This window comes from Meles meles, chromosome 16 (assembly GCF_922984935.1).
Source record: "Meles meles chromosome 16, mMelMel3.1 paternal haplotype, whole genome shotgun sequence".
NCBI lineage: Eukaryota > Metazoa > Chordata > Mammalia > Carnivora > Mustelidae > Meles > Meles meles.
Window position 1 is genome coordinate 26,689,416 of NC_060081.1, and position 27,280 is coordinate 26,716,695.

Below are 27,280 nucleotides of genomic sequence, written 5' to 3' on the forward strand. Positions count from 1 at the left end.
CCTCTGTAGATTCAGAAAGCAACCTCCGGGACCACAAGGGGTTTGGAGGAGCCGCTGAACCAGTGCCTCACAGGGGAAGAGGAGTTCCCTTATCAGGCCTGATATCCCCAGAGATTGGAGGCGGCCCTCAGGCCCTCCACATACAGCCTGCTCACCTTCCAGGTCTTTCCGTTCTCCTGTGGGGTCAGACGGCTGGGCTTCCGTCCTGCCTGGCCATTTGGTATCTGTTATTCAACCTCTCTGGGCTTCTCTTCCCTTATTTGGAAAATGAATTCAAGTTATATGGATTAAATTGTCAACTGCTCACGGTGTCGTCTGGCATGCAGTGAAGTGCTCAGTAAATGCTACTCTGATTACGTGATGTGATTCTGGTGCTATGATTCCTGCTCTTTTCACTCTGCTGGGGCATTCTTCTCTCCTTCCAGAAGAATTATTCAGTGTGGAAACAGATTTTTTTTTTTTTTTCTGCATCCTGAGTTTCATGATGCCTGTGGGGAAAGGGAAAGTTTCTAACAAAAACAGTTTGAGGGAAACCTATGTAGGGGAAAAATATCCCAGCCTGGAACTCGGGGGGGGGGGGGTGGGGGAGAAAGATTTCTTGAGAGGAGAGAGGGGGACTTTCGGAACTGGGGGACACTAGAGACTGGAGAGGCCCCCTGGAAAGAAGGCCTGGGGTGGAGCATGGAGGAGACCTCAGGCAGGTTGTGGAGATGAGCCCACGTCTCCCAGGGTGACAGGACCCAGAGAAGAAAGGTTCTTGGGGTCTCAACAGTGGGTGTAGGATGGCCACACACCACCCCCGAGGCCACGTGCATGGGTGAGCCACTGAAGATGTCCCCATGTGTTTGGGAGAACAAGGAAGTGGTGGGGGAGAGCCCCCTGAGGCTTTGGGGCACCGGAGGGAGAGAAGACCAAGCACGGGCAGCGGCTGTGCGTCAGGAAATGCGTGCGACGGGTGGCCCCTTGGTCATCATGGGTGTGGGCCAGTATGAGGGAAAGGAGAGGAAGAGGATGAGGAGGAGGTTGTGACTAGAGCAGGAGGTGGGGATCAGCTAGGTGCAGCCTGTGAGGAAGATCCGAGGCGGGGCAGGCTGGGAGCAGGAGGGCACTGGGGACACACTGTCCCCGTGTGGTGATGAAATGACTGATCCCTCTCAGAATCCTTCTCTGACAGCCCCCCTCCCTGCGCCACATGCACTGGGCCTTCTCTGAATACACGTAGTGCCCAGGCTGCCACCATCCCAGCCCTGATCTTCCGTTGAATCAGCTGCAGCCGCCTCTAGCCTGTGACCCATGTTAGCGCAGGGACAGGGTTGTCATTGCTGTTCCAGTGCCTGGCACACAGTAGGTGCTCTGAATCTTTGGGGTATGGCCCTCCTGAGCAAATTTCCCCTCTCCAGCTTTAACCTGCCTGTGGAATAAATAACTCACTCTTAGTTGGGCTGGGCAGGCCTTGGGTCCATGTCCCGTGGGAGGGAGTCTGACTGGGGGGACTCCTGTTTCCAATGAGCCCCGGGGATCAGCCTCCCATTGCTCCACCCCCACCCCCATTCACGTCACTGCTTTCCTTCTCCCTGGCTTTGGGGATGCTGTTGGAATTGTCACTTTGCCTCACCCCTGCCTGCAGCTAGCCTGGGTTTCCCCCAGCACAGAGCAGGCCCTGCTTGGCCCCGGAAATGCCCTCTGCCCTCCCTGGAACACGTGACTTTCGATTTTCCTTGAACGCAGCACTTCATGACTTTGGCGTAAACTTCAGACGCAGCCCCCTTTCCTGTCTTCACAACAAGGAAATAAGTTGAGTTTCAGAGAAACCAGCTGCTGAGAGCACACCAGGCCTTCCGGCCCTGGTCCCTGCTTAGCTTGGGCCTTTGGGTGGCAGCTGGTGTGCCCAGGTGAGTGGCCGCTCTCCAACCTTCTACCCCTGTCCTGTCACTACAGACACACCCCGGGCGACTCAGGACAGCTGGCGGAGGGTGAAGACTCTGTGGGGTATGACGTACTTAACACTTTGCCTGGGCATGGGAGAGAGTGATCAGCCATAGGGCCTCAGGCTGGGGGCTTGGGCTGCAGAGATACCCAAGTTAGTTTCTTGGGTCTCAATTCTTCACCTAGAACCAGCTGTTTGCTGACGTTGGGGACCAGAGACCTGTGGCCCATTTGCCTTGATATCATCTGCACCACCCCAGGTAAGTCATCCTGGATGGAACAGCACCTGGCCGCCATTTCCATGGGTAGCCTGGGTCTGGTGGAGGGGGACAAGAGGTAGGAGGCCACTGGGAAGGACCGTGAAGGGCTGTAAGATTGGCACGGGTGGTGTCCAGCTGGAAAAGGAAACAGACACCACTTGCGGGCGCCCTGAGGGAAGCAGATTCCCTGCCAGAGGGTCAGCTAAGTGGTCATGTCTGGGGGACACAGCGATGCCTGCTCAGTCCTGCTGGGCCCCATCAGGGTGACACCCTTAGCTCCAGGAAGCAGAGAATCTTCCAGAGAGAGCAAACATGTGCTCGGGCCCCCACCCTCACCAGCTTTGTGAATAGGAGGGTGGCTCAACAGGCTGTGAACTCGAATAAATAAACGGAGATGATTCCTTTCACGGGGCCCAGGACAGGCTTGAGCCACTTGTAAGGGAGGTCAGGTTCAAGGGGGGACCTGGAGAGGTGAAAGAGAAAACAGTCTGAGTCCTGCTCAACTGCTGTGTGTCCTTGGTAGGTTGCTTTCTGTCTCTGAGCCTCAGTTTGTTGTGCGCCTGTTAAATGCAGAGGCAAGCACTGGCCCCTTGCTGGTGCCTGACTCTTGAATCTTGGGTAAGAGTTTGGGGAAAATGTCCCAGGCAGGAGAGAGTCTCCGGAGGAGGGAACAGGTGTTCCTGTGGTGAACAACTCGAGACGCGCGTCACGACTCCTGCCTCACCCAGGGTGATGCGCGTGGCACAGTGGGTGCTTAGTAAGTTTTGCTGAGAGCTTAGGACCGGGGACTCCTGGCATGAAAAGTCTTTGGATGCCACCTTGGAAGGCTTTTCTCCTTCAGTGTGGTACTTCCTTTTTGTGCCTGTCCTCCTGCCTCCCGCACGCAGCCCTGGCAGGGACACGGAGCTGGCAGGCAGTCAGGATGGTGGCAAGTGCGTCCTGTGGAGCCGGGCGGCCTTGACTCAAGGCTTGGCTCTGCCACCTACGTACTGTGTGTGCTCTGCGGCCCCCACGCAGGGCCCCCAGGCAGGTCCCCGCACCTCTGTGAATGTCGGGTCCTGGGTCCATAACTCCTTCAGTCCTGGGGCTCTTGTGAGGATTCGGTGAATGGACAGAGTTGACCCTTGAGCTACAGGGGGTTTGGGATGCTGAAACCCCACGCAGTTGAAAACCGGCATATAACTTTGGACTTGCCCCAAACACGTAAGTGCCAAGAGCCTCCTGTTGACCAGAAGCCTTCTGAAAACAGAGTCTAACACATATTTTTATGTCATGTGTGTTATGTCCTGTATTCTCGCAATGAAGGAATCCAGACAACACAAAATAGCATGAAGAAAATTCTAAGAGAGGGGCGCCTGGGTGGCTCAGTGGGTTAAAGACTCTGCCTTCAGTTCGGGTCGTGATCCCGGGGTCCTGGGATCGAGCCCCGCCATCAGGCGCTCTGCTCGGCAGGGAGCCTGCTTCCTCCTCTCTCTCTGCCTGCCTCTCTGCCTATTTGTGATCTCTGTCTGTCAAATAAATAAAATCTTAAAAAAAAAAAAAGAAAATTCTAAGAGAAAAGACATTCACTGTACTGGACCTGAGCCATTCGAACCCGTGTAGTTCTGGGGTCACCCGTAGATCTACAGCACCCTAAGGCTGTGGTTCTCAACTGTATTTTGGCCCCTCCATTACCCTCCCTGCCCCCAGGGACATTTGATCATGTCTGGACCATTTTGATAATGACTCAGGGGTCTTGTTGGCATCTAGTAGATGTAGGCCAGGAAGGATGCTAAACACAATGCACAATGCACAGGACCGCACCCTGCTGTCCTCCCGACTCATCCTCCCACCTTTCCCACATTTCCCACCCCCTAAACCTGTCCTCATCTCCATGTTACAGTCATAGACCCTGACACCCAGAAAGGGAAAGCTCCTGTTGAGGTCACACAGCCCTGAAAACCAAGGCGGCAGAGGTGGGGGTGGGCGGACTGCTGTCACAGAATTGTCCAGTGGATCAGTGAACCCTTAGCAAGTCTGCTGGATGCAAGGACCTGTCCCCAACCCCACAAGGGCCTGGGCCCTGACAGTCGAAGGGACACCTGCCAGCCTGGGGTGACAGCTCCAAGGGATCCAGCTCAGAACAAGGGATTCCGACTCCTAAAGGACATTCTCCAGAGTGAGTGAGTGCAGGCTGCTGGGTCAGAGACCTGCGTTCAAATCGGGACTGCCACTCGCAGGTCACATGATTCTGAACTTGACATTAACCTCTCTGAGCTTCAGCTGCTTTAGCTGAGGAATGGGGCTAACTGTTCCCATTTAATGGGAGCTGAGGTGAGGTTTAGATTAAGTGGGCATGCTCCTGGTAAAGTCCCTGGCACAGAGGCTGTTGTTGTTCCCTGTTCAACACGTACTTATTGGGAGGAAACAGGGGCTCCCATAGAAAATAAGACAGCCATAGGCTCTACCTGGGGTGGGGGGACTCAGCCTGGTAACGGACAGAGGACCCAACAGACAGGGGTCATACATGATGTGATGTATGCGGATGTGATGGGGGCTGTGATGGGGGAGGACAGACCCTGAGCGAGGAGGTGCCCAACTCAGCCATGAGGGGTGGAAATCATGGCATACTTTCAGGAGGAGGGGACAACAGAGGGGACTGAAGCATATAGCCAGGAGAAGGGTGTGGGCACCTACTATGTGCCTCGTGGTCTGGGTTGGGGACCAAGACAGAATCTCCACTCTCACGCAGGGAGCAAAGGTCTTACGTCAAAAAGTTGGTGGATAAATCATATTTTTGGTGATGAAGAATCATAAAGCTGGGTCAGGGATCTCTATCCTGAAGAAGGGGAGGTGATTTTAGAGACGGAGCTCAGAAAAGAACTCTTGAAGGAGGTGGTGATAGTTAAGCAGAGACTTGAATGAAGTGAGGGATTTTGAGGGAAGAGCATCCAGGCAGGGGAACAGACTGTGCAAACGCCCTGTGGTTGGACCATGCCTGATTTGATCAAGTGACCTGAACAAGTGACATAAGGAAGCCCATGTGGCTGGTAGGGCGTGAATGAGGACAAAGAAGGGATTCGGCAGCTTGCATAAGGACGTGGGGACTGCTGTGAAGACTTGGGCTTTATCCCTGAGTGAGGTGGAAGTCTCCTAGAGGGCTGAGAGCAGCGAAGGACAGGATAACACAATGGAAGACTAGGTGCTGTGCTTGGTGCTTGGTGAGTCTCAGCTCATGGGGTCCTCATCATCTCCCTGTGCCAGGCACCTTTGCTTGCACCGTTTTCTAGGTGGGGTCTGGTGAGCTTAACTCACTGCCCAGGACCACAGCACTACTGCACAGTGGATTCCTGACTCTATGGTTGAAATCTGATCCCTTGGTGTCAGGAAGAAAACATGAAGGAGCCGATCGCCACCCCTGGCCCAATGCCAACTGCTGTCATTGTGACTTAGAACGTAAGCAAGGTGGCATTTTATTGGCCGATATTGCCTGTGCTGCCTCTCCTGGTGGGCAGGGGTTCCCCACGATGATTCTGGACTAGAGAGCAGGAAGTGTGGCTTTAGGGGGGATTTCAGGTCTCAGGCAGAAGACTGGGGGTCAGTGAGAGGAGGGATGGGCAGAGAGGGGCTGGGCCCCCATTCCAGCGTTGCCTTTGGTGGGGTCAGTGGCTGAGGACTAAGCCTCTAGGCCTGGCTGGTGCAACTCCCTCCCCGTCCCACTAAGTCCAGTTGGATAGGCTCATTCCCTCTGCATCCTGACTGCCTCAGCCTCCCCTCTGGGCTCTGACAGTGGACATCTAATTGGGGCTTTTGATGCTCAGAGTACGTTCTGTGGAATAGTAGATCCTTAAGGCTCTGCTACATAGAAGTGGGGTAAGACAAAGTTAAAATGGTCCTTCCATGCAGGTCTTCTCAGAGCCTTTAATTCAATTTTTTGGGAAGATTTTTATTTATTTATTTGAGAGAGCATGAACAGGGGCAGAATGGGTGGAGGGAGAGGGAGAAGCAGACTCCCCACTGAGCAGGGAGCCTGACATGGGCTAATCTTAGGGCCCTGAGATCATGACCTGAGCTGAAGGCAGACGCTGAAATGATTGAGCCACACAGGCACCGTGAGCCTTTTTTTTTTTTTTAGATATATTTATTTATTTTAGGGGAGTAGGGGGTGAGGGGCAGAGGGAATGGGAGAGAAAGACTCTCAAGCAGACTCCCTGCTGTGCACAGAGCCCCCAGTCAGGGCTCCAACTCATCATCCTGAGTTCGGGACCTGAGCTGGAACCAAGAGTTGGACACTTAACTGACTGAGCCACCAAGGCGCTTCTCAGAGCCTTTAGTATGCTAATATGCTTTCCACAGCTTTTGAAAATGTGTTTGACCGCCTGAGCCTTTTTTCCTTTGAAGTATGTTTGGGCTATCAGGTCTCTCTACCCTACCTTTACCCGAGGAGGATGCTTGAATGGTGGAATTTCAGGGAGATCCTTCTGGCAGAGGACCACAGGTTTCTTCTTTCTCCCGTGGCCTGGGCTGTGAAAACAAGGCTGCTGTCCCATTATCTCTCAGTGGAGCTACAAACTCTGGCAAGGCCAAATTAGGATCCCTGAACTCACAGTTCATGGAGAGGCTGGATGGGGTCAGTCCAGGCAGGAATAGGGTAGGGAAGTGTCATGGTGGGCCTGTCTCCTTGGAAAGCCGTGGAGTCATGATTCAGGGTAGAAACACGTGATCTTCCCAACCGCATCTAGGGCTCAGGAGGCTGCACACAGGCCCAGCTCCTCTGAAAGCGAAGCGTCCATGCCTGGTCCAGCCTCTTGTCTCCCCGGCTCTTCATCTTCTACTTCCTCCGGTCTACTCCCTCTGGCCTCCCCAGCATCTCTGGGAACTGGAAAGTTAGTCACTCTGGGTCTTATCCCCCTGGCTTAATAGTGAGGACAGCCCAGAAAGGCACAGGAAGGCAAAAGCATACACAGGGCTGGCTAACCCCTGGACCCACAGGCCGTGCAGTGTCGTGTTAGTATTACCATTGTCGCTATTGGCAGTGAGACAGGGAGGCTGTGATAAAGCGCAGAATGTACAGGGAAGGCTCCTGCCTCTGGGATGCTTTGGTCTTTGGTCTGAGATGGCCAGTCATGGCTTATGGCCCTGAACTGGGCCCCAAGGGCCAGTCTCTCCCCATCCCCCTTCTGCACTAACCCGTCTCTGGCTACCCAGGTTGCACCTGTGGCCACTGTGGGGTGGAGCTTCTCAAACTGTGTTGCCGACAATTTCCTGCCACAGCTTCCTGCCCCAGAGACCAGCTTCACTACCCCCACCCCTACCCATAGCCCCTGGACAAGCCCCCATCTTGCTGCCTGGTCCTCTGTCCTGTGTATAGGGAGCAGTGATACGAGTCTGTGAGGCAGGGATGGCTGGATGTGGGAGGATGGAGAGGAGTAGGGAGGGTGTACTCAGTAGAGGGCACTGCATGGATAAAAGTATGGAAGTGCATTTGAAAGAAGGAGAATAGCACAGCCCAGCTGGAACAAAAGGGAGGTTGAAGAGTGTAGTTAGATTCCATGAAGTGGGCAGGAGGGAGCCACAGTAAGTTCTTGAGCAAGGGAGGCCTCAGAGATAAATTGCCGAGAAGCAACTTGCAGACCCTGGGTCTCAGCTCATGGGAAACAAACTGTGGGGTTTAGCCAACCACAAACACCATGTGAGTTAGATCTGGATCTCAGGTTTTATTAATAGACACAGCAGGTGGAGATCAAAGGAGGTGATGCCAGTATAATCAGACCTCAGGAGAGAGATCTGGACCAGGCAGGTTGGCATGGTGGCATGTTTATAGCCACAGACAGAATGTCCCAAGTAAGGGGACCAGGGCCGGGGAAAGAGACAGACCAGGAACTGTCAGAGAGGGAGGAGACACATCAGGGAGCCTGTGAAGGACTGGGGAGAGCCAAGAGACTCAAGCAGGAGGGAGGGGTCTCCAATGTCCATCACTCAAGGAACTCAGCATTGAGAAGGGCATTAGGTTCTTGCCTTGTGCCCACCAGGTGGAGATACCAGTGCTTCCTCTCTAGGCTGGAGAGCATCCTGGTGGGGGTGGAGAGCAGACTGTGAGGCTGGTGAGGGGGTGGGAGTCAAGAAAGTAGAGCAGGAGCATAAACAGCACTTTCTTTCCTTATAAGTTATTTTTAGTGTCTGGTTTGTCTATACTTTCCAGTTTCTTTAGTTAAAAAAAATTATGGTATAATTTACATACAGTAAAATTCACCCATTTTAGTGAAAACTTCTGTGAGATTTGACACATGCCTATAGCTGAGCAACTACCATCTCCATCAAAATATTGATTATTCTCCCAAATCCCCTCATGCCCCTTCCAGTCAATCCTTTCCCCTGGCCCCCAGCCTTTGGCAACCACTGATGCATTTTTCTCCACTGACACAGTTTTGAATGGAATTATACAGTTTGTGGCCTTTTGAGTTTGGCGTCTTTCACTCAGCATGATGCCTTTAAGATTCATCCATGTGTTGTGGGTCTTAGCATTTCCTCCCATTTTATTGCTGAGTGGTATCCCTTGGTCATGGTTGGGATGTACCACAGTTTATCTATTCATCTGCGGAGATAACATTTGTTTCCAAAATCTGACAGTTGTGAACAGAGTGGCTATAAACATTTCCTGTGTAGGTTTTTCTGTGAATGCAAGTTTCCATTTCTCTAGGGTAACTACCTAGGAAACTTTTTGACTCTTTAGTGCTCTGATGGGATTGGCGATCTGCGTCTCCAGGTGGGGACATTTGTGTCCCTGATTAATCACTTGCCTGTAACTGTTGGGACATCCAGGAACTCCCTTCAGCGTGGCCTTTTCAACCCCCATGTCGGGAGACATCAGGTTAGAACACAGATTCTTGCTCCTCCTCTGGCTACCCCAACCCAGACATCACCTGATTCCCATTCCAGTATCTTTCTTTCAGTCCCTGTGCCTGTCATTGCCTGTCCCTGGACACCCAAGAGGAAAGGCAGACTTTTTCAAGCCACAAAAGCCTTCTTTGCACCCCCTGCTTATATTTGCTTAATTAAGAAAGGCACTCAAGGATCCTCCCCTCAACACAACCTATGCCTGGGTGGTCTTGCTGGGCCCACCTTAGAGAAATGTCTAGAAGTTGTTATGGGGAGATAAGTTTTTTCAATATTATATAAAAACTTACAAATATACAGCAAAACGGGAAAAAGTAGTTGTATACCCATTAACCACCCCATAGTCAACAATTAATATTGTTATATTTGCTTTATCACATACAGTTGATATTATTAGCACATTCTGAATTTAGCCTACACACGAGTATTTACTTGTAACCCCCAGACACTTGAGGTATTTCATAGTCATTCATGAACACATGCAGAGAAGCAAGAAATTTGAGCTAACTGATGTGCACATTCCCATTGAGGTCAAACAAGGGGATACTCCTCTGCTTTTTGTTTTAATTCCCGTACTGGAAACAACTGTCCTCTATTTGGTGCCACATTTTTGTGCGTTTTGTTGGCGATTTCACTGTTTAAATGGCAGTCTAATGCTGATGTGCAGTCTTGTGTTCCTAAGTGCAAGAAGGCTGTGCTGTGCCTTCCAGGAAGAGTATGTGTTAGATAATCTTATAGTTGTACTGCTGTTGGCTGAGTGTTCAATGTTAATGAATCAATGTTAATGAATGTTAATCAATGTTAATCAATGTTAATGAATCAACAGTACATATCAAAAAGTGTCTTTAAGGAGAAATAGGGCTATGTACTGATCAGATGATGAAAATGTGAGTGGGACTTTAGACACCTAACGTTGGATTTCCTCTAGGAGCAATCATTTAGTTTTGCTAATTCAGTGTTTGCAATAACTTTATAGGATTACTCTGAATTATAAGACTTGACTGTTTCTGTCTACCTATCTGTCCATCCATCAGTTGATGTTATTTTTTGGGTGCTTTTTGAAGTAAATTACAGTCATCAGTATCCACCAGACTACATATTTCTGCGTATAGATTGTTAACAGCATTCAATATTTTATGGTACTTTTTTTTTTTTTACCTTAAGGGTCCAAATATACTGCAATGAACAAATTTTAGTACATTCTGAGAAATTCAGACACCTGTATAACCTAGTGCTTATCAAGATATCAGTCATTATATTATAACCCCAGAAAGCTAAAAACAGATAATTTTAGATAAATATCTTTAATTCCTTCTCCCCACATTGGATCGTACTTTTCGGTCGTGCATTTCATTTAGTGATTGTATCGTAGTTCGCACTGGAATTAAACCCTAATGTATTTAACCAATCTCTTATTGATGGATATTCAGATTAGTTTATGCTTTCTAGAAATCTGCCCATGAAGGCAGAAGGGGGCAGGCAAAGGGGAGTTTCTAAGGCCAGGGGACTTCTGGGAAGGTCAACAGAGTAAGGTTCTTTTGAAGAACAAAGCTGATTCTAGCTTCAGAACCTTTGTACTTGCTGTCCCTCTGCGTGATATGCTCTCTTCCGTGACTTTTGAAAAGCTGGCTCCTCCTCATCCTTCAGATCTCAGTTCAGATGCTACCTTCTCAGAGAAGGTGACCATCCCAGCGACAGTGGCCTTTTCTTGTAGTATCACTCATTTATTTCCTTTACGACACGGACCTCAGTCTGTAATTATTTCTGCCTCTTGTTTACTGTATCCCCCACATGCCCCAGACTGTTGTCTTCAGGAGGGCAGGAGCCTATCTTATTCACTCTTATCTCCAACACCGGCCTGAAACGCAGTAATTCAACATGTGTTTGGGAAATGAATGATTGGTTCCAGGTGCTGGTGTGTGGGGGCCGGTGGGGCTGTCTGGGCACTCCACACAAAGTCTGAAAAGTCAGAGGAGGGTTGGGGACTCTCTGGTCTGAGCCCAGCAGGCTGGGACTCCTCTCCAAGTTGATTCTGGCATAAAGCAGGTTCTGCATGACTGGTGCGGATGCCGCTCAATGCGGTCTCTCTCCCACTATCTCTTGGCCCAACGGGCGCTGTTGAAGAAGGCAAGCCAAGACCCTGACGTGCCCTCTGTTAGGTCCCCCAATAATGGGTCCGTGATTAAAGGAGCAAGACTGAAATAAAGCGAAGGTCAAGCAAAGCTTTATTCCGTGCCAAGCATCAAGAATCTGACCCAGTGTTCGGGGCCACACCTCTTACAAGAGAGGGCGACCTTTCTCTGTTTCACCGACTAGCTTTTAAGGGCAAAGGCCATGCGGTCGGGCCTGGCCACGCACAGGTGGTAATGAAATTGTAACACAGAGAAAGCTGCACAGTGATGCTAGGTGACCAACTGAATTACAATTTACCCTAGTAGATATTTGAATCAGCCTATCACCTTGGTCAGGACTGGTGCCCAAAAGGTGCCCAAAGGGCAAGGCCCATACTCCTTGGTAACTAGGGAGAGGGTATGCGCCCCTCCCCCCCCCATGATTGGATGTCTCCACCTGGCCTGACCCACCCTTGTATTTGGGATTTGTTACCTGGGGCTGGTTTCCGGGCCCGGTTTTTGAGTAAGTCCCTCAGGGGAAGGGGAGCAGGGGCAGTTTAAGGGTTAAACAACAAGGTTATCGTTTAACCTGGATGGAAACCTCTGGCTAAATAGGTCCTTACACTTTCTATCTCCCTCTGTACGAGCAGGGCCTGGCGAGGCACAGCGGCAGCGGTGGCGATGCCAGACCCCGCGGCGCACCTGCCCTTCTTCTATGGCAGCATCTCGCGCGCCGAGGCGGAGGAGCACCTGAAGCTGGCGGGCATGGCCGACGGGCTCTTCCTGCTGCGCCAGTGCCTGCGCTCGCTGGGAGGCTATGTGCTGTCGCTCGTGCACGACGTGCGCTTCCACCACTTCCCCATCGAGCGCCAGCTCAATGGCACTTACGCCATCGCCGGCGGTAAGGCGCACTGTGGCCCCGCGGAGCTGTGCGAGTTCTACTCGCGCGACCCCGACGGGCTGCCCTGCAACCTGCGGAAGCCGTGCAACCGGCCGTCGGGCCTCGAGCCGCAGCCCGGCGTCTTCGACTGCCTGCGCGACGCCATGGTGCGCGACTATGTGCGCCAGACGTGGAAGCTGGAGGTGAGAGCGCAGGCCCTCGTGGGCGGGGCCGGAGTGGGCGGGCCCTGGGGGCGGGACCAGGAGGTGGGCCTGGGGAGAGCTGGCGGGGGCAGAGCTGGCCTGGCCATCCTGGAGAGCCTTGTTGGCGGGCGGGGAGCGGGGGGGCGGGTACTGTGGAGAGCTATCGTCTTCGCTAGCCGGTGCTTTGCTGTGCCACGCCAGACTTGGAAGCTGGAGGGGTGGGTGGGGACGGGACCTAGGAGGAGGCTTCAGAAGGAGGGGCCTGAGCGATGCCCTGGTGCACGTCCCTGCCAGACCAGCTTGTGGAGGTGGCGCTGGGCCGGGCCTGGGGGCCGGGCCTGAGAGGATGCTGGGGGCGCTGACAGCGGGGGTGGTGGGTGGTGGTCTTTGACAGCCTGCAATACACGACAACCAGTGTCAGATCGTCAAGCTGGAGATGAGCTTGGCGCTGCCTGTAAGGAGGGGCCTGGGACGTGTGCTGGATGGGTAGGGATTGGAGAGGTACCCTGGAGTTGGGGGTTGGTGGTGAGGGGGTGGAATCTGTCCTCAACAGCTTGAAGGACTCAGCTTAGGTGCGCCTAGGGTGAAGGGTCTTACGGGAACGGAGGCAATTAGGAAGGTCCAGAAGATGAAAGAACCTTCCTGAGGCCCTACACTTGGCCCCTTGGTGACACTTGGTGACAGTTACAAGTTTCCTCCATCCTCCCTTCCTTAGGGCGAGGCCCTGGAACAGGCCATCATCAGCCAGGCTCCCCAAGTGGAGAAGCTCATTGCCACAACAGCTCACGAGCGGATGCCCTGGTACCACAGCGGCCTGACCCGCGAGGAGGCAGAGCGCAAACTCTATTCTGGCTCGCAGACGGATGGCAAGTTTCTGTATGTGGGGCTTGAGGCTTGGGGGTTTGGGGTGGTGAGGCTGGGGCTTGATGGTGGAAATCCTGGAGGCTGGGGCAGACATCAGCGTGCAGATGGGCCTGTGCTAACATGAGCAAGGTGGTAGTGTGTTTCTGAGTGTGCGCATGGACATGGGAAGGGATCTGCAGATCTGGGATTCCAGAGCTGGGCTGCCTGGGTGGAAATCCAGGCTTTGCTACTTCCCAGCTGGGGATGCTGGGTGAGAAGCTGAACTTCTGCCTTCTTCGATTTCCTCTCCTCCATTCAACCAATATTTACTGAACATCTACTATGTGCCACATACTGTTTCAGGCACTGAGAACATGGCAGTGAACGGAACAGACACAAATCTCTGTCCTGTGGAGCAGGAAGACAAAAATGATAAATCAATGAAAGTAGAGCATGGGTGGGAATCCAGACTCTGCTACTTACCAGTTGCTGTCCTCTTCCTACCTCAACTTTGACCTCTTTCATGTCTTAAGCTTCCATGGAAGATTCCATGCCCTAAGGAAAATTTTGCAAACTTTCTGTAGAGTGTATGACAGTTAACTGGTCCACTGAGGTAAGAGGAATGTCAGGAGAGCCAGGGCCAAGACTAGCTGCGGGTACCTTGGATGTCAAGCTTGAAGTCACAGAGGCAGGGAAGGCCAGCATGAGCCCCAGGAGGTCGAGGCTGAGGCTGAGGGAGCTAGGATTAGGTACAGCATGGCAGGTCCAGAAGACGAAAGAACCTTCCAACCTCAGCTGACACTGAGGTTCTGAAGCAGTTGGAGCACTAATATTATCAGGGACAGTGACTCACACTGGGCAATGTCAAGAGACCAGAAACAGCTACTTTGAGCCAGACCACTGGAAAACTAGGCAAGGCATGCTTTGGACAGAGGCTGTTGTAGAATCTTCTTACGGTTCCTGTAGTCAAGAACTGCTTTCTCAGTATGGAGATTGGGATCTAAAGGTCAAAGCTATAGGCATAGAAACTTGCATGGGACAGTGGGGAGGGAAATACCCCTGTGGGATCCTGATGCTTGTCATAAGCCGGAACAGGTCCTGTTCTGAGATGAGGGTGTAGAGTGTGATAGAAAAATGCGTGCCCCCTTGGCCTGGAATTGAGACCAGGGCCAGACTTATTCTTGACCACAGTTTAGAGCTGCTGAAGAGTGGTTGGAATTGTACCTCATGCTTTTTGCTACCAAAGCTTTCTGAATTATCGCAGGATTTGTGGTACTGGTTGGATTTGAAAAGAAACCTGACCCCTGCAAAGGGTCTGTAAGAGGATATTTTTAAGTATTTCCTAACCTCTTCTGGATCACAGACCCCTTTGGGAATCTTAAAGAAGCTGAACCTCTTTCTCTATTTTTAAATATTTTATTTATTTATTTGTGTGTGAGAGAGCACAAACAGGGGGAGCATCAGGCAGAGGGAGAAGCAGGCTCCCCACTGAGCAAGGAGCAAGGATGCAGGACTCCATCCCAGGACCCTGGGATCATGACCTGAGCTGAAGGCAGATGCTTAACTGACTGAGCCACCCAGGTATCCCTGAACTCCTTTCTCAACCCCAAAACATGTTTACCCCAGGGATTTTGCATACTGCTACAGGAGATCCCAGATGAACCTGATCCTCATCCTTGGAGCCCTTTTCAGGTTAAGAACCTCTGGTGTAGTTTAGTTGTTCCTTTTTACATATGATGAGACTGAGACAGAGGTTCAGTGACTTGCTTGGGGTGGCACAAATAATCATGTGACAGAGCTGGATGTTGGTCCTATTAGCAATTAACTGAGCCAGAAATGGATTTGAATCCTGGCTCTACTGCTAACCAACTGTGCCGGAGATAGAATCTTGTGCCTCAGTTTCTCCATATGCAAAATGGGCACAATAATAGTACTTACCTTGTGGGGGATGCTGTAAAGATTAAGTGAAGAATTTAGAACCAGTATCTCAATAAATGGGTAGGTCTTACTTTTACCACTGTTATCAGGTTCCCTATGTTCGGAAGTGGAGATACACACCAATTTCCTAGCTGGTGTTACTTCTAGCTGAAGTTCAAGTTTGAACTGCAAGGACAAAAAACTTCTACTACTGACTGGTTTTTTGGTCAGTAAAGTGGAATTTGTGGCATGGACGTATATATGCCTTTGCCCATGTGGTTCTTACATGGGAATTGGTCTCTGTTCTTTCATGAACTCACATATCTCTTTCCAAAGAGATACTTTGGATACTTTTACTATACAGCCTTTGCTATATAGTAAACCATCCTAAAACGTCATGGTTTAAAGCAACGTCATTTATTCACCCTGGATTTGGTGGGTGGGCAGTTTGGGCTTAGTCCAACTGGGTGGTTCTTGTACTGGTTGCTTTTGAGCTTGCTCATGTGGCCGCAGTGAGACACGATGGGGTGTAGACTGGGGCTGGATGGTCTAGGATGGCCCCACTTACATGTCTGGCAGTGGGCAGGCTGGGGTGCTTTGGTTCTCCTTCATGTGGCTTCTCCAACAGGCTAACCTGGACTCATTCCCATGGTGGGGGCAGGGTTGCCAGGAAATGCCAGAGAGGGCAAGCAAGCCCAGTGCCCGACCACTTTCCAAGCCTGTCCTTGTGTCTTCTTTGCTAAGGTCTTCATGGCCAAAGCAAGTCACATGGTCAGGTCCCGATTCAGGAGATGTAGAATGACACTTCGTCTCATGATGGGCAGGAATGCGTGATACCATGGTGGTGTTCTCGATATTTCATACACGTTTGCTGATGAGCGCTGGGTGTTGAGTTTCTGCTGTCTGTTAAAACTTCAGGTTTTGACCTGAGGAGGTTTTTTCTTTTCCCAGAAGAGAAGGAGTAATTAGAGACCATAACCCCCAGGCTAGCCCACCAGCCTAGTTATGGAAGGGGTTTCCTTTCTGTGGGACTTTTGCATGTTAGTGTGTTGTGGGCTCTCCTCTTTGCCCTTTGGTGCTCCCCTCTCACCTCGTACCCTGGTTTCCTAGCTCTTCAGGTCTCCCTGGCTGCTGGGGGCTGTCTTGGGAACTACCCTGTTCTCTGGGGAACTTGCTGCTCCTCTGTACCCCCTCAGATTTTGCCATGGAAATTTAGGGGATCTTCTCCTATCCCTTTGGTCTAGGGAAGGGCTTGATCGCAAGGTGGGCTCACATCTCTCTTGTTTACCACTGTATTCCCGCCCTTCGAACAGTGCCTGACACGTGGTTAGCACTCCGTAAACACTTGTCCGATGAGCGGATACCCATGGGCAGGGCCCAAGCTCTGTCAGAGAGCTAGATCAGCCGCGGGCGGTCCTGAGGCCTGTTTCCTGTTGCCTGCCACCAGCCAGCTGGGCACTCCGTAAACACTTGTCCGATGAGCGGATAGCTCTAGTCAGAGAGCTAGATCAGCCACGGGCGGTCCTGAGGCCTGTTTCCTGTTGCCTGCCACGAGCCAGCTCTTCTGTACCTCAGCGCGATGCCCAAGATTCTTGGTCAGCTTGGTCAGCTGCCTACAACTAGTTCTACAAGGTCCGAGCTCCCCCAGGACCAGTTGCTGTCCATTCTCTATTGGAAACTGACATTTTGAAATAGAACTTTGTGCCAGTAACTTGAGACAGAACTGTTCTGTGGGGGACGTTTGGTTTCACATGGGATGAGAGGGTCCTGTCTGGCTCTAAGTTGACCTGTGTGTTGTGTTGTGTGTGTGTGTGTGTGTATCGTTAATCAGTCTGCATATGTGGATGTGTGTGAGAGTGCACAGGTTCTTACACAAAAAGACAGCATCTTTGAGAGGCTCAATTCCCATTTACAGACAAGGAAGCTTTGTTTATTTATGTTATGAAGTTTCCGTCAGATAATCAGGGGTCTCATTCTGTCAAAGGTCTGTCTGTAACTAGTAACTAGTGGGTCTGTTGTGATGACGAGATGACTTGTTCTGATTTGTGCAAAGGTGCCCTGGGAGCTAGCCATGGAGTTGTGCTTACCTCTGTTGTTCTTCCTGTAAACATGGCTTTCTCTCCCCAAGGGAATATATATAAATATTTTAAAAAAGATTTTATTTATTTATTTGACAGAGAGAGATCACAAGTAGGCAGAGAGGCAGGCAGAGAGAGAGAAGGAAGCAGGCTTCCCGCCATGCAGAGAGCCCGATGTGGGGCTTGATCCCAGGACTCTGAAATCATGACCTGAGCTGAAGGCAGAGGCTTAATCCACTGAGGCACCCAGGCGCTCTTCCCAAGAGAATATTTTCAGTGGCTGTGTGTCCACCATCGATGGCCAAATATTCTCCCCTAGATGGCCAAGGGTTCAGCTGTGGGTGGCTGAGTATCAGGCTATTTGGGGCTGAGTGTCCACTGTGGGAGGGCCAATATTCCCCTGTGGATGGTCACATGTTGGCTCTTGGACAACTGTGTCTCCCTGTAGACACTGCCATCTCCTCTCATTCCCCTCCCCCACCCCACTCCACCAGCCTGACTTTGGAGCCCCTAGTCCCTGCCACTTCCCCATGAGACTATCAGGAGCAGAACCTGTGGGCGTGTGTGTGTGTGTGTGTGTGTGTGTGTGTGTAAACTGGGACCCAGCAGGGGTTTACCACAGGAGAGGCCCAGGTGATTATAGGAGTGATATCTCCTCCTTCCCCCTACCAGGTTGAGGCCCCGGAAGGAGCAGGGCACTTACGCACTGTCCCTGATCTATGGGAAAACTGTGTACCACTACCTCATCAGCCAGGACAAGGCGGGCAAATACTGTATTCCCGAGGGGACCAAGTTTGACACGCTCTGGCAGGTAAGCTGCCCATCTGCCTTGTGTTTGGGGGGGTTGCATAGGGTGCTGGTGAAGAGAGGAGCCCTGGCCCTGACCCCATCCCCCACAGCTGGTGGAGTACCTGAAGCTGAAGGCAGATGGGCTCATCTACTGTCTGAAGGACGCCTGCCCCAACACAAGTGCCAGTGCAGGTGAGGGGGGCGGTGGTGGGCAGGGGGTGAGTGGGAGACCCTGTGCTCCACCCCTCACTGTCCCTTCTGCTCCCCCAGAGGCTGCTGCTCCCACGCTCCCAGCCCACCCATCCACATTCACCCACGTGAGTTCGCTGGCATCTCAGGGTTGGGTCCTGAGGGATGGAACTGGGTGGGTGGGTGATGGGTCCTGTTTCCAAGGTGAGACTGGGATGGAGAGTGGGATACCCCCAGCACTGCTCCTGGGAGTCTGCAGAGCATATGGGTCTCAGGGGCTAGGTGCCCCCAGCTCAGGGTCCTGAGGACCCTTGCTGACCTCATGACCTTTAGGCTCACAGACGGATTGACACCAGCTCAGATGGTTACACCCCGGAACCAGGTGAGTTGACGGAGGTGGAGGGGTGCATGTGGGTTTCATGCCAGGCCACGGTCAAGATCTGGGCTCTGGGCTGTGGCAGGGGAGGGATATGGGCCAGCCTGACTTGTAGCAGCTGGCCTTGGTTTGCCCCATGCGTACACTGTGCATGTAGACGTCCACATGGCTGCGCGTCCATCATGCCTGCCTGCATGAGTGTGTGTGGGGTGCACATGGACATGTAGGGGAGGACATCTGAGTCACAGACACACATTTGTCCAGCACCTACTATGTGCCAGTCACGCTTCACACTCATGTGTGTCTGTGCTTCTGGAATGTCTCTGACAGGCCGGATGATGTAGTCATGGCAATTATTCTCATTTTACATATGAGAAGGGAGGGCAGGGAACTGAAGGAGGTCTTGCAGTTAGGAAGTAGTGGGGCCAGGACTGAGCCTTGGCAGGCGGGCTTTCGAGCCTGTGTTCCTGAAATGCCTTGCTGCAGATGCTAATTTCATGTGTAGAAGTAAGCCTGTCCATGTGTGTGTGCAGGGAATATACACGGTTATCTGTGCACATAGAGGCTTATCTTGGAGCCCTGGTAAACATGGCTGTTGGTGCATCCCCAGACCTGGGATGGCAGGGATATGCCAGGGACACACACACACACAGATGTGTGTACTCTAGCTGGCTTGCTAACATTCACTCGTGCAAACATGCCCTTGGGCCCCATCATACACAGACACATGGGTGAAAGTACCCGTGGGAGCGTCTGTGTGAGCACACAGGGTCACACGTGGACATAGACACATAGACTATGATGTAGACATAGACGCATAGACTTTGCCTTTAGAGTCCACTTGGACGTGGCTTCCCAGCTCACCCATGGACGGGACCAGGAGCGCACATGAGTGCACATGTCCATATGAACACACGCATGTACCCAGGTGTGCCTGGGTGTGTTCTGGATGGGGCCTGTGCCTTGTGGGTGCCAAGACTGCTGTGCCCCACCCCCCATTCCCACGCCCTCATCCTGACTTGGGAGTGCATGCTTGTGTGTGTGCCCAGCACGCCTAGTGTCCTCAGAGAAAGCACAGTCAATGCCCATGGACACGAGTGTGTATGAGAGCCCATACAGTGACCCCGAGGAGCTCAAGGACAAGAAGCTCTTCCTGAAGCGGGACAACCTCCTCATGGCTGACATAGAACTTGGCTGTGGCAACTTCGGCTCAGTACGCCAGGGTGTCTACCGCATGCGCAAGTATGGCCACCCTGCTGTGGTTTGGGGAAGCACTGTCGGGGGGCGGGTAGGGCAGAGGACGGGAGTGCCCACCACCCCCAACTTAGGGGATGGAGCCAGGAGGCAACATCAGTTTGCCTGGGAATTGGGCCCTGGGCCAGGAGACCGCTAGGGGAGTACCTGGGAGGGCTCGGGGACAGCACCTGAGAGTGTGGGAGACACAGGCTGGGGACGGGGCAGAGGTTGGGGCACCAAGCTGCAGTTGCAAGAGACGCCTGCCCATGCCTTGCATCAACTGCCCCCTGGATACAGGCAGCCCCTGGGGAGGATGTAATGTTGAGGTGTTTTGTTCAGTGAGGGGTCGTTCTCCATGAGGAACTTGGCAGTGAGCCATCACTAGCTGACGTCCTGGCAGCTGAGGAAGTGCGTGCCTGGGCCCTGAAGTGAGAGCCAGGTGGCAAACCATAGTACCCACCACATGTGTCTGGAGAGGAGAGAGACCAGTCGGGCGGGCAGAAGGGGCTGAGCAGGGCCCGGGCTGACTCCGGTGTCCATCACGGCAGGAAGCAGATTGACGTGGCCATCAAGGTGCTGAAGCACAGCACAGAGAAGACAGACAAGGATGAGATGATGCGTGAGGCACAGATCATGCACCAGCTGGACAACCCCTACATCGTGCGGCTCATCGGCGTCTGCCAGGCCGAGGCCCTCATGCTTGTCATGGAGATGGCGGGTGGTGGGCCCCTGCACAAGTTCCTGCTCGGGAAGAAGTGAGCCCCGGGGTGGGCTGGGCCTCTGGAGCCGGAGGGACTCTCGCCGGCTTGTCCAGTCATGAGCACACACTTGTCTCACGTGACTCCTGCCCCCTGCCCCCCCCCACTCACACCCACAAGGCAGAGCTGTTAACACCAGCGTGTTCTCATGCCTCCAGCTCTCACCCGCATAGACACGATCTTTTACACTCATTGCGACATGGGCCCATCCCCTCCTGTTCCTGCTGGTACATGTGCATTTGTGGTGTGACCTGGCTCACATGCTCAGTTATTCCACAGGTGTCTACTGGGCAACTTCTCTGTAATCGGGACTGTCCCCAGCCCTTGGGATTTACTGGTGAACAGAAGAGACAAAGATCTCTGTCCTGTGTTCCGGTTGGGGAAGAGAGGTTTTCAAAAAGAATTATAATACAACCGGGGAGTACGTTGGAAAATAAGTACTATGAAAAAGATGATTGGGAATGTCAGGGTGGGAGATGAAAGGTGAGAAGGTGAGGTTTGTGTAAACTGAAGGAGGTAGCCAAGGGCAGCTGTGGGGAAGAATGGTCCCAGTAGAGGGCACAGCTAGTGCAAAGGCCCTGAGGTGCGCTTGGGCCAGGGGTCATGGAGGAACGGTGAGGTAGGCCCTGTGCCTGCAGCAGAGTGCATGAAGAGAAGGGGAGCTGATGTGAGTAGGGAGATGATGGGGGAGGTCATGCAGGGCCTTGTGGGCCATGGGAAGACCTTGGACTTTTTACTTGAGGTGAGGTGGGAGCTGGGAGGCTATGAGCAGAGGAATGGCCGGACCTGACTTCCGTGGGGGGACAAATCATGGGCGGTGAGGGCAGAGGTGACTCTTCTCATCCAGGCTAACTTCTGGTCCAGGCTAATGACGATGATGGCTGGGCCATGGTGGCAGAAGCAGAGGTGGAAAGAAGTAGGATTCTGGAGAGGTTCTGAAGACAGAGCTGCCAGGGAGTGCTCTCAGGTTGGAAGCTGGGTGTGAGACGGAGGAGCTGATGGCAAGGCTAGTGCTTCTGGCCCAAGTAAATGAAAGGATGTAGCTGCTGGAGAAGAAGGGGGCAGTGGGGACAGCTGGCTTTGTGTGTAAGTCAGGAGCTTAGCTTTGTATGATTTCTGAGATGCCCACAAGACCCCTGAGGGGATGTAGAGGATGCAGGTCAATGTAAGTTTGGGGATCATAGTATGTGGGAGAAATGTAAAGCCTTGGGACTAGAGGAGGACAGAGGGTTTTGCCTTTTTTGTTCACCTCCCCACTGTACCCCCAGCCCTGTGCCCGGCATACAGCAGATGTCCACCAAGCACCTACTGAACGCATGCTCAGCAGGGAAGTGGGCTTTACCCCCTTGGGAACATGGGTTGTCCCCTCCCAGCTGACCCTGACTCCCCTGTACCTCAGGGAGGACATCCCCATCAGCAATGTGGCCGAGCTTCTGCACCAGGTGTCCATGGGGATGAAATACCTGGAGGAGAAAAACTTCGTGCACCGTGACCTGGCGGCCCGCAATGTCCTGCTGGTCAACAGGCACTACGCCAAGATCAGCGACTTCGGTCTCTCCAAGGCGCTGGGTGCCGACGACAGCTACTACACCGTGAGCTTCCAGCCCTTTGGCGCCCAGTGGATGAGGTTGGTGGGTGGAGGGTCCCCAAGCCCTGCCCTGGCAGCATCTCCCTGTTCTCAGGCCCGCTCGGCAGGGAAGTGGCCGCTCAAGTGGTACGCACCCGAGTGCTTCAACTTCCGCAAGTTCTCCAGCCGCAGTGACGTCTGGAGCTACGGGGTCACCATGTGGGAAGCCTTCTCCTATGGCCAGAAGCCCTACAAGGCAGGCATGGGCAGAGGCAGGTGGGTGGGTGGGAAGGGGGGGTGAAGGCGAGGTGGCCCCCATTACTTACATTACACTTGACTCTGGCTCAAGCAGAAGATGAAAGGCCCTGAGGTCATAAGCTTCATCGAGCAGGGCAAGCGGATGGAGTGCCCGGCAGAATGTCCGCCTGAAATGTACACGCTCATGAGTGACTGCTGGATCTACAAGTGAGTGCCAGTGTTGGGGAAGGGTACCTGGCTGGACTGACACCTGGGCCTGGAGTCAGAGGTCGTGATGCCCAATAATCCCAAACTCATCCCACCAAGACTCACCCGGTTCACAGCCTTGCCAACACTTGGTACCTTTATTTTCTGCACCTATACTCAGTGCCTCAACACACTAATTCTAGAGTGCTGGGATGGACAAACACCACAACACCCTGCCTCCTGTAGACACCTAGTGCTCCAGCATCTAAAACCTCATTCCCCCACCAGCCAACACTCAACACATTGATCCTACAATACTCAAGCAAGTCAGTACTCTGTTACCCCAAATATGGTACCAGTGGTCAGGGCAAGGGATAATAATACTCCAGTCTAATTCCTCAGTCCCCCACCATCCAACATTCAACACCTCTTTACCCTTGCAGGCCAACACTACAGCACCCAAACACTCAATACATTCAAAACCTCCACCCCTGCCTGGTGTTCAGACTCAACATTTGAGCACCCTAACTCGTAAAATCATCAGCATTTCAACTTCCTATCAGAAAATAGGCAACATGCACCCCAAAAACCTATTGTCCTACATTGAGCCATGCAATGCATGGATATTCTAACATTTGATACCTTTCCTACCCCAACATCCATTATTCCACTGGCCAACACCTATGACATTGATACCCAAAGTCACCCAATTAAATAAACACCCTTTTTATGATAAATAATAAATGATCAGTCCATCCAACATGTGTTAACCTGGCCCCCACTGGGAAGTACTCAGTAACCAGCACCCCAATACTGTTTAAGAGGCTAGCGTCTTTAGTAGCCTGACTCCCCACTAGCTGAACCCAATGTTCAGTGCTCCAATGTTCTGCTAGATTAGGGGCAGCGTCCTTGCACCCATATAAGCCCACACCTGACACCAATTACACTGGCCCTTGGCACATGAGCAATACTTCAGCATTCAATATCCCAGCACCCCTTGGTTGACGGTTGTTACCCTGACACTCAATGAATGCAAGTCTTCACCAGTTAACACTCAACAGATGGTTCCCCCAACATCCTGTATGTCGGCAGCTTTTCATTACGTGAGAGGGCAACACCCGAATTCTAGTCCTCTCGTACTCAAGACACCTCTCCATTACCCCAAACTCTACCACCCTGACAACCCCACTGATTTTCTGAGTCCCATGTGTGTTTACCCTCCAGCTGAAGTTGGGTTGTGGGGATGTGGTCAGTGGCCTGGATCTACCCAACCCCCCACAGGTGGGAGGACCGCCCGGACTTCCAGGCCGTGGAGCAGCGCATGCGCACCTACTATTACAGCTTGGCAAGCAAGGCTGAAGGCCCCCCAGGGTGTGGAAAGGGGCCGGACGCTGCTTCTGTCTGAGCTGCAGCCTGCCCGGGGCCTGCAAGATGCGATGCCCCAGCTTCAGCTCCATCCGTGGTCAGCTCAGCTCGCTTCTCCAAACCAGCTGGGCTGTGGTAAGGCAGGCAGCGGAGGCCTCAGGTTCATACGGATCCAGTGGTTCCCACCTGGTCGCCTGTTCTCTCTGACTGGAGGGAGGAGGGAAGGCCCTGGCAGGGTGGGATTGTGTAACTTGCTCCTGGGCAGCTGTCTACTGGGCAACCCCGAGCTGAGGGTGCACTGCTTACCATAAGGGCCTTCTTTCATCAGGGCCCTGAAGGGGAAGACTCCGGAAACTCAGGTGGCAAGCCCTCAATCATTGTAATAAACTCAGCTTCTCTCTTGTTGGAGTCCCTCATCTTTTCTGGGGTGAGGGAGAGGGGACCAGGAAAGGGGCTGGGTCATTGGAATGGGGTCAGTGAGAAGTGCCTGAAAATGGCTTTTCTTGGATGGGCCCGGATGTGGTCCCCAGGGTCTGGTCTTCCCACTTCTCTGCCCCAGGACATCTTTGTAGGACTGAGGAGCTATGGCAGAGTGGGGAACCGAGGCAGGTGCGGCTCTGGGCCTCCGCTTCCCTGTCTTTGCAGATTGAATGAGGTGGGTGCTTTCCACGCTGGTTGCGTCTTATCACCTGAAGCAAGTTTAACCATCGTCAATGCCTCCTCCCACCCCACGCCCCAGCATTGGTGCGTTTTAAAGTGTCTTCAGGTGATTCTATCACCCAACACCCTATTCAGCTGCCCCACCTTCTTCCCTGGACACAGGCAGTCACGGCTGGGATCTTCCTTACCTGGTGTCCCAATGCTGGCTCAGTCCCACTGAGGAGTCTTGTCCCCAGGCTCTTGCTGCCTCAGTTTCCCCATGTGCAAAATTGGTATATGTGCTTCCAAACCAAGCACTCCCCCACATGGAAAATTGGATGTTGGAGCGCAGAACTCAAAGGCGAGTAAAATGGAGCCAGGCTCCTGCGTTTCTCTTTGACCTTGCTCCCCTTTCCTCAGCTGTGATTGGCCCCACCCTCAATAAGACCCATATAGTCTTATTCTCCTGGCGTGGCTCCCGAGAGCCATTGGTCCAAGGGCAGCTGTGAAGCCCACTCCAAGCCAGGGAAAGGCAAAGAGATTTCCTGCAGCTTCTGGGAGGGCAAGTTTTTTGTTTTTTGTTTTTTCTTTTTGTTGGTGGAGGTTTAGATATTCCCTGGCTGTTTTGTGGAACAATGGTGGAAAGACGGGGGCTTTATCTGTTGCGGGGAGTGGGAGCGTGAGGCCCAAGTGGGTGAAGCCAGTGAGAAGACTCCAGAGCCAGGAACTTGACATTGGGATTATTAGGTACAGACTTTACTCTGATTTCACCATTTACTGTTGAGTTTTAATAATTTATATGTAAACCTCATATTAGCATATTCTTGAACGCGCTTTGTACTCTATATGAAAATTAATCCAGAGAACCCCCAGTTGTACCCTCAACTCCAGGCACACCAAGATGCTCGGCTATGTGCATTTGTTTAGAGAGTGAATTTGTAATGGTTTAGAATTGTCTGAGGGTCTCCAAGTCCTGGGAGATGATATCTTCTTGCATTTAGATTCAAAATAGACAAACACTGATTATAAAGATAAAAAAGATGCAAGCATTGTTTTTAAATTGTTTTAAAACTAACGAACAAATCAAGAAAAAATATTACACGAATGGCAGGATTTTATGGCTTCCTGAATTTTAATGTTTGTCGATATTTCTGTTTTATTGCAATACGCTTGTTAGTGACTGGACAATCATTTCCATTATTTCACAGAATTATCTCTCAGAATGGAAGTACATTTTCACTGTCTGCATTTCTTTTATTGTTGCTGAAAAGAATTTTATTTTATAGGAAGGAGGTATTAAGTCATCCCCCCTGAGTGTCGCAGACAACAGAACTCTACATGTGTTGGCAATAAATGTTGAATGAACCAATGAAGGATGGTGCTATTCCACATAAGTACCACAAGGTGCCGCCGTTCTCCAAGCCAAGGTCACTCAGTTCCTCAAATCTGGTCCTAGCTTAGGTGGGTTAGGGAGGTAGAATTCTTAGAATGTTCTTTCAAATGCTGACCCCGAACTGGATCTCTACCTCACTCCCCAAGGTCCCCAAACTACATAGAACTCACCTCTTTGTCCAAAAAGAGATTTCACTCCTCCTATGTAATGCCACAATCTGCCTGTTCTGGAAATGTGTGTCATGGAGAGCACAGACCTGGGGTAACTGGCAGCTGTGATGGTGGAAGCCTACAGGGCTCTGGGGGCAAAGGGGACTCTTGACCTAGTTGAGAAGGGATCAGTCTGGTGGGCTTCCTGTAGGAAGTAATGTGTAAGCTGAATCTGCTGTAGGGAGAGTGAGATTTGGCTGGGGAAAAAAATGAAGAAAATGTTCCAGGCAGAAGGAACAGCATGTTGAAGTGAGAAAAGAGTTTTTTTGGGTTATTATTATTTTTTATTGTGTTATGTTAATCACCGTACAGTCCATCATTAGTTTTTGATGTAGTGTTCCATGATTCATTGTTTGTGGGTAACACCCCCGTGCTCCACGCAATCCGTGCCCTCCTTAATACCCACCACCAGGCTCACCCATTCCCTCACCCCCTTCTCTTCCCAAACCCTCCATTTGTTTCCCTGGAGTCCATGGTTTCTCACGGTTCATCTCCCCCTCTGATTTCTCTCCCTTCATTCCAAGAGGTTTTGAGTGACTAGAACCTTGTGTTTGAAAGGGACTACTGAGGCCAGTAAAGGGATAACCCTGTGGGAGACAAGTGGTGCCTTTTTTTGTTTTTGCTTTTTCTAGTGGCTTGCTGCGAAGCAATTCATACTATTTCCTCCACCCCCATCCCCAGCCCCTCCTTCCAGGCACATGACCCCCTCCTTCCTAGCATGGGGCTTTAGTGTTTTGTTTTGTTTTTTAAGTTTTTTTAATTTGAGTATAGTTGACACACATGTTACATTAGTTTCAGGTGTAAGACGTGGTGATCCCACAAACTGATACATTTCAAAGCTCTGCTCCTCATGAGTGCAGGTACTACCTGTCACCATACAACACTATTGCGGTATCACTGCCTATATTCCTTATGCTGTGACTTTTATTCCTGTGCCTTATTCATTCCATAACTGGAAGCCTGTATCTCCTACTCCCCCTCACCCATGTTTCCCATCCCCCCTCCTTGGGCAACCTTAGTTTGTTCTCTGAGTTTACAGGTCTGATTTTGCTTTTGTTGTTCTTTCTTTCTTTAAAAGATTCCACGTGTAAGTGAGATCATATGGTGCTTATCTTTCTCAGTCTGACTTATTTCACTTAGCATTATACCCTCTAGGCCCATCCATGTTGTCAGGAAAGCTGTGATCTCATCCTTTTTTATGACTGTGCAATATTCTGGGGT

The 27,280-nt window shown here is 51.8% G+C and overlaps 1 protein-coding gene across 5 annotated transcripts; it reads left to right on the forward strand.

The window, feature by feature from the left end:
• The first annotated feature begins 1,751 nt into the window (after positions 1-1,751).
• Positions 1,752-24,219, forward strand: LOC123927088 (tyrosine-protein kinase ZAP-70). Of its 5 annotated transcripts, none has more exons than XM_045981619.1 (14): positions 1,752-1,892; positions 2,113-2,186; positions 11,824-12,256; positions 12,972-13,132; positions 17,767-17,905; positions 17,994-18,075; positions 18,154-18,200; positions 18,406-18,454; positions 19,498-19,690; positions 20,233-20,439; positions 21,842-22,034; positions 22,125-22,265; positions 22,362-22,474; positions 23,735-24,219. In XM_045981619.1, the coding sequence occupies exons 3-14, from the start codon at positions 11,855-11,857 to the stop codon at positions 23,856-23,858; spliced, it is 1,851 nt and encodes a 616-aa protein (XP_045837575.1). In that variant the 5' UTR covers positions 1,752-1,892; positions 2,113-2,186; positions 11,824-11,854; the 3' UTR covers positions 23,859-24,219. The 5 variants fall into 5 exon arrangements, with proteins under 5 accessions (XP_045837575.1, XP_045837577.1, XP_045837576.1 ...); XM_045981620.1 differs by lacking the exon at positions 1,752-1,892 and adding an exon at positions 1,925-1,989; XM_045981621.1 differs by lacking the exon at positions 2,113-2,186.
• Positions 24,220-27,280: the final 3,061 nt, after the last annotated feature.

What these genes read in the sequence shown, in the direction of transcription:
- LOC123927088 (XM_045981619.1), top strand. Translation starts at nt 11,855, where the DNA reads ATGCCAGACCCCGCGGCGCACCTGCCCTTCTTCTATGGCAGCATCTCG. An exon ending in CAACACAAGTGCCAGTGCAG is followed by an intron (nt 18,076 to 18,153) that starts GTGAGGGGGGCG and finishes CTGCTCCCCCAG; the next exon opens with AGGCTGCTGCTCCCACGCTC. An exon ending in ATGGCCAGAAGCCCTACAAG is followed by an intron (nt 22,266 to 22,361) that starts GCAGGCATGGGC and finishes TGGCTCAAGCAG; the next exon opens with AAGATGAAAGGCCCTGAGGT.